General features: G+C 38.9%; 1 protein-coding gene across 1 annotated transcript; it reads right to left on the bottom strand.

Moving 5' to 3' along the window:
• Positions 1–1,372: 1,372 nt before the first annotated feature.
• LOC106293078 (uncharacterized protein At5g39865) lies at positions 1,373–2,440 on the bottom strand. The gene has a single exon (XM_013728749.1). It carries the CDS (start codon positions 2,296–2,298, stop codon positions 1,387–1,389), a length of 912 nt encoding a protein of 303 aa, XP_013584203.1. The 5' UTR covers positions 2,299–2,440; the 3' UTR covers positions 1,373–1,386.
• Positions 2,441–6,761: the final 4,321 nt, after the last annotated feature.

Here is a 6,761-nt window from a genome sequence, read left to right as displayed (position 1 = left end):
GGTGACTAAAGACGTTTTTATTAGAATCAAACAAAAGGTTACAAGATTGACGGGAAATAAGGAGACAAGATCAAAGGTTTAAGCAACAGGATCAAAGAGATGATTGGGAAACCCTAGATCTAGCCGCCTCTGTGTGTGTTGTCCAAAAGTTCCTCTTTTCGTTGTCTCCTCATCCCCTCTTATAGTGTATCCGTTTGTGATGCCCTAATCGTGTCGTCCTTTGGGCCCTGTCGTTAAAGACCGAGTATGCGGACCTTGGTACTGTTCTCTATAAGCCGAGCGTATTTAGTCGGCTTAGCTGATCGGCTAAAAGTACTCTGGGATCGAGCCGACACCTTTAGCCGCTTAAGCCGACTAAACTGGTCAAGCTTCCCGGGTTAGGGCCTGTTATTCGATGGGCCTTGTGGAGGGATGTAATCCATCTCCTACAGCGATCATTTGAATCGGGGACCTCTAACACAATAGTCATGATTATTTCAAGTTGAGCTAACGACTTCTGGCATACATTATCTTGGTTTGGTTCGCATCCTGTTGTTTGGTCTTTTTTTTTTGGTCAAAGTTGTTTGGTCTTTTAAGAAGTAGATAAAATCGACTCAATCTTCAATGGAGGCAGTATCGGTTGTTTGCTGACAATGCTACTGATGACAGAGGTAGGTATCCCTCCTTATGCTCAGCTTAATGTGGGTGTTAATTACCTTGTAGCTGATCAGGTCATCTATTCTCGTATTAAACATGTAGGTTTATTCTATCACTTTGTTTATCAGTTGTTCAGTCTCGCTTCCTTTGGGCTTCCTATGTGTCTTCCAAAAGACTAATTAACTGACACACTTAAAACCCCGACCGCTACTTGGAAAACTCAATTCCAAGATTAGATTCTTTACTAGTCGCTCATATTGCAGGGGTTTAGAAAAGACACTTATACTATTCCTCGTATATAGGAATGTTTAGTATCGACTTAGAGCATTGTTCTCTTCAATAATATACAATACATTATCTACACTCCTTATGTTTTACCATAAACGATGTAATCAATTCACTTTAGGTAGTCTTGTTTCATTTCGATTAAAGTAATGATCATTGTTTTGGCTTTTGGGTTCCTAGACTAGAGAGTACAACGTTCCCAGATTGTGTCTAACTCCAAAGTTTCCCTCCAAACCATTCGTCACCTAAATATATATTTCTTGTTAAAATAACTCTATAACCGTTCTGTCTCACCAATTGGAACCTTTAACAAAGAAGAAAAAGGCTTTTGTATTGATTTTATGTAACCATCTAACAAGAAGGTATCTCTACCGGAGCAAGATCTTGAAACAGAGAGAGAGTGAGAAGTTTTCTTACAGAAGTAGTACTAGCTAACGATTCCAGTTTGAGAGATTATAACAATATTTAGCTGCAAATCGGACAAAGAACAAGACCATTCTCGTTACACTTATTACATCTCACCACTACAACGTCGCTTCCCCATCCTTCCACCACTTTGCGGCTGCCATTACACTCAGAACACGGCAAGAAGCTTAAACCACCGCAACCGTAGCAACCGCCGCCTCGATCTTTCCTCCTCGGAATCCCACTGAGCAAATCTCGGAGCATACCTTCTTCCACCAAATTCATCACCTCATCCACTCCACCAATATACCTCCCCTTCACAAAAACCCTAGGCGGCAGCACAGCCTCTCCGGACATAAGACTCGTGAGCTCTTCTCTAAACCCTCTGTCCATGGAAATGTCTCTCTCGCAGATTACTACACCGAAGCTCTCTATCGCAGCTCTCACGGCGTTACAAGCATCGAATGTCCTCCGTACGCCGCGCAACGACGTTGTGTAGATCACAACGCGGTTATCTCCGCCGTCGCCGGGAGGACACAGCTTCTCCGGTTCCTCCGCAAATTTCGGATCTAGCGGTTTCAGAACGTCGTCGTTGTTGGATTGATTTCCAGGGTTTTTCCAATTAGGATCCGAGTTCTCTTTGTTCACTCCGCCGGAGGAGACATTGCGTTTCACCGGAAGAGGAGAGAACCGGCAAGTATCGGCGTCGAGACCGGACATTAGCTCCCAGAAGTTAATAACCTCCGGCTCTGACTTGACGGTTATTGGCTCCTTACCGACGAAGGTGAATCTCTCAGGCGGAGTCATGGGTGTAGCTGGTGCGGAGATAACGGAGGAGGAAGGAGGAGGCGGAGGGTCGAGATTGAGAAGGCCGTAAGTGGAGGAAGTAAGCTGGACGAAGTGGTGGTGGCAGCCGGCGAGTTGAGAGAAGTCATCGCTTTGATTCAGGAGGTTGGAGGAAACGCAACCCATTGTCGGAGAAAGTTTGTTGAGTTTTTGTTTGAGATTTGAGAACACGAGTTTGAAGAGATTTTGAGTGAGAGAGACGGTCGAGTCAGATTAAAGAGAAAATCACAAAACTCCTAATCAAAACTCGAATGGGACAATGCACGTGGCTGGCGTCCATATTTTTCGCCTAACACGTTAGTGACTATCAATAAACAAGTTATGGTTATCTTATTAAGTATTAATCACGGTTTTCTGTACAAATATGAAACTGCAATGCCTTGGAGTAAGAAGAATAGCAATCATGTTTAAAGGATGATATAAAGTTTTACATTTTTGGAAAACAAGACTCCATTTTCTTAGAAGCAAATCAATACGAGAGATAGAAAAAAAACCTACATGATATTCTATTGCCTCTCCGGTGGCCAACTCGTAGACTAGTCGTATAAAGATCCTTTTTCCAAGTTCTTCTAGTTTTCGTTTTGCATTCTCTCTGTTATTTCTTGAGTTTGAAGTTTTTCAAATTTATGGTGGCTAGCGATGCAACAGTGACTTTATGTTGGTTTTCGGCAGTTTCATGGTTAAGAACTTCACTATCATTTATTTGAGGGGACCGTATCTGGCTGTGTGGTCCCACATATTTTTCTTTGGTCTCCGTGTTGATCCAGTGGTGGTTATTCCTCTGATCAAAAGGGTGACTCCGTCAGTATTTGAGCGGTGAGATTTTGAAATATGGGCTGGTTTTGTCATGTTTGCGTTATTCACTTTTCTTCTCTAAAATATATGTTGCTAGATCTGCTGACAAACCATGAGAAGAAGAAGAAAATGTTGTTTGAGACCTATCCAACAAATTTTGAAGGATGGTTTGAAAGATATACATGATCAAGTAGTTTCTACTATTTGACTTTGTCTATCTAATGATATTTGCCAATCAGGAAATACACATCACAATTTTTAGTGTGATGTGCAGTAAATTAGAAAAATGTACATGTCGAAGATATTGTCGAATAAGCTATATTTGAAGCAGAATTTGTATGAGTTAAAGATGTCAGAATCTGGTGATTTTATTGTTCATGTTAATAACTTCAATAAAATTATCGGGAGGCATATTACGACCTTTATCAATTGGATAGTGTGATATGAAAATTGATGATGAAGTTCAAGCCATTATCTTGATGTGTTTCCATCCGAGTGTGAGATTTTATTGATAGTTGTTACAATTGATAAAAAACACTATTGGATTAGAGTTATTTTGTTCTCCAACACAATCATATTATGAACATTGACTAATACTACTGTGGTAGACAAATTTCAAGGTGATAGATTTTATGTAAGTTTTAATCATTTAAGGGGAATGCAATAAGAAAGACAAGTTAAGTATCAAAGACACATTAAAATCTAAACAAAGGAAAAATTTGATTGTTATGGTTGTGCCAACGGAAATCACTTCAAGCTAAATTATACTGTAAAAAGACATAGCACATGAAAAACAAGCTCAAAAAATGATAATCCATGTACTTTTATTACTCTTAGTTTTTGTCCACCGCTAATCACAAAACAAGGATACGTTTCAGAATCGTAATGATAGCTCTTATTTCTCTGTCATCCAATGTATCAAAAGGAATTGTTGGTGTTAAACCTAAACAATGAGAGACATTTGTCTCTTGTATGTTATTGTTCCCGATGATACATTTTCTTCGGTAACATATGTGTGTAATACGATCATTATTCTCTTATCAACATATGTTTCTTTCTACCCTCCTTTCTAATAATGATATGGTTCACTTTAAATATGTTGTAATGTTTAAATTCTGTTGGGATACTACATGAGTTAGGTTGTGTCATTAGAAAAGCAACACACTTGGGACATTAGAGACCTTGTTCCGTAAATAGTGGTAACTGCTTGCAAATAGATTTTTAAGAAGATTTTTTCTCGAATGGCTCTGTTGAATGATATAAAACTCGTGTCATCATACTTAATAATCGTTAAGAAGAGAGAATTGATTACAAGAAAACATTTTTCCTGATGTTAATATGACAACAATTCAAATTCTGATGGTTGTATCTGCTGCTAAAAAAATGATACCTTCATCAAATGGACATGCACAACGCCTTTATCACGGTGATTTAGATGAATTAGTTTATATGTTGTGCATGTGAAAAAATTTCTGATTTACAAGATTGGCAACGAAAAAGGGACAAATTTATGGACTGACAACTGGATTATGGGTGAGAGCCCTCGTCCCATGGTTACGATCAAGATGTTATTGTGGACCTTACTCTTACTATAAATGATTTGCTGGATCCCTACATATAGATGGCTAGAATATGCAGTTGATCAGAGAAATCATTTGCGATGAGGATATAACTTTGATCTTGAATACGAAATTTAACTTTTCATGTCAAGATGAAAAGGTGTTTTTTTTTCAAAGAATGGTATTTATAATACGAAGAGTGGTTATAAACTTTCTGAAACTCTGTAGAACTTGCAATCTCCTTATGGTCAAGTTCTATCTCTAGTGGAAATAATACTTTGGAAATATATATGGAAAACCAAAACAAATCCTAAAATAAAACATTCATGTGGAGGGCATTATCATGAGCTATGATAGTTAAGCAAGGTCTGCATTCTCGAGGTATTCTATTTGATGCAACCTGTCCTAGGTTTGGTTTGTGTACAAAGACAATTTGTCGTGTAATATTTCATTGTGAAGTGTCAAAAAAACACTTTGGCTCTATCGCAATTCCATCACCCTCTAAGAGGCTTCTCTTCTAATTCACAGTGGTTATCATTTGATGTCCTTATCTAAGAAGCTCCCACATGATATCTACGTCTGGCTCTCGTTCCCGTGGATCCTTTCAAATATATGGAAAACATACAACTTTTCTGCTTTGAAAAAATATAGTATGAAGAGTTATCCATCTTCTCTAAACCCTCAGACGATGCAACTATTTGGCTGAACATGCAATTAGAAAATGATGAGGTCTCATCGTCTCAGATTGCAGAACCAGAACCAAAGTACTGTGAAGAAACCTCCTACTACTGTTATCAAATATAATGTAGCATCTTTATGAATGTAATCTTCTCAAAACGATGGTTCGGCTTGGATTGGTCGGGATTATCTTGGCTTTCCTCTGTTCCATTGTAGGAGAGGCACTCTCGCATGTGGGAACAACTTTTGAAGCGGATTTGTGCACTCTTATGTGTATAATTAAAGCACTTCATGACCTTCATCTCAAAATAGTAATCATCAAAGTGTTCTGAGGACAGTATAAAGGGCTCTCAGTGATCCTCTATCCTTTCCGAATATTTCTCAGGATCTGTTAAGAATCCATCACTCTCTGCATAGTTTTTACCAATGCCAAGTAATGATGGTCCCTGATGGGATTAATTTGATAGCTATCACGGTTGTTTCAAGTGTCACTAAAGACCATCATTATCAGTCTTTTATAGCCATGACGACATGGCTATCTTCTTCTCTCAGAGTTCAAGATATAAATATTGTTCTTTTTTCATAGTGGAATTTCACTTTGGTAATACATTTACTTTCAGAAGCTTTATGTGTCACTTATTATCTCTCTCTCTCTTTCTTTAAAGTTCTCTGTTATGTTATGGCATCTATTAAGGCAAGTTCAACATTCAGACTCTGTTTTGCTAAATTGTCGGCAACTGTATTTCTCTCACGTGAGATCCAGTTGAAAGAAATAACATCAAAAGATGTAGCCAGAGACCTTAAGTCTGCTAAAATACCATATAAACCAGCGAGGGAAGATCCAGATTTGAGAGCTTTAACAAGGATTGCTGAGTCAGACTCACACTTGATCTTCGGCAGTCCCAACTCTTTACACTTCAATATTGCCTCCCGGAGGGCGAGGCCTTCAGCAGCTAGCGGTGATGCCACATTTCGAGCAGGAACAGAATAAGAGGAGGTTCTATCATTTATCGCAATTGTCCATCCTAGCCCTGCACTCTGTTGTGTTTCACTCCATGCTGCATCTGACTTGACAAGGCAGACTCCGGGCGTGGACGTAGACTGACTGTAGATCGCCGGCTTCTATCTCTCTCTCTCTTTCTTTAAAGTTCTCTGTTATGTTATGGCATCTATTAATGTTTATTTTTCGTAATTCTTTTTGAATTCTGTTGGTTTTTTTTTTTTGAAACACACTTATATTAAATACCTTAACCGAAGTTAGGTGCAACCATAATGGCAAGTTTAACATTCAGACTCTGTTTTGCTAAATTGTCGGCAACTGTATTTCTCTCACGTGAGATCCAGTTGAAAGAAATAACATCAAAAGATGTAGCCAGAGACCTTAAGTCTGCTAAAATACCATATAAACCAGCGAGGGAAGATCCAGATTTGAGAGCTTTAACAAGGATTGCTGAGTCAGACTCACACTTGATCTTCGGCAGTCCCAACTCTTTACACTTCAATATTGCCTCCCGGAGGGCGAGGCCTTCAGCAGCTAGCGGTGATGCCACATTTCGA

This window comes from Brassica oleracea, chromosome C5 (assembly GCF_000695525.1).
Source record: "Brassica oleracea var. oleracea cultivar TO1000 chromosome C5, BOL, whole genome shotgun sequence".
In the NCBI taxonomy this organism is placed as follows: Eukaryota; Viridiplantae; Streptophyta; class Magnoliopsida; order Brassicales; family Brassicaceae; genus Brassica; species Brassica oleracea.
The sequence above is the reverse complement of the archived record's forward strand: the minus strand, read 5'-3'. Positions and strand labels throughout refer to the sequence as shown.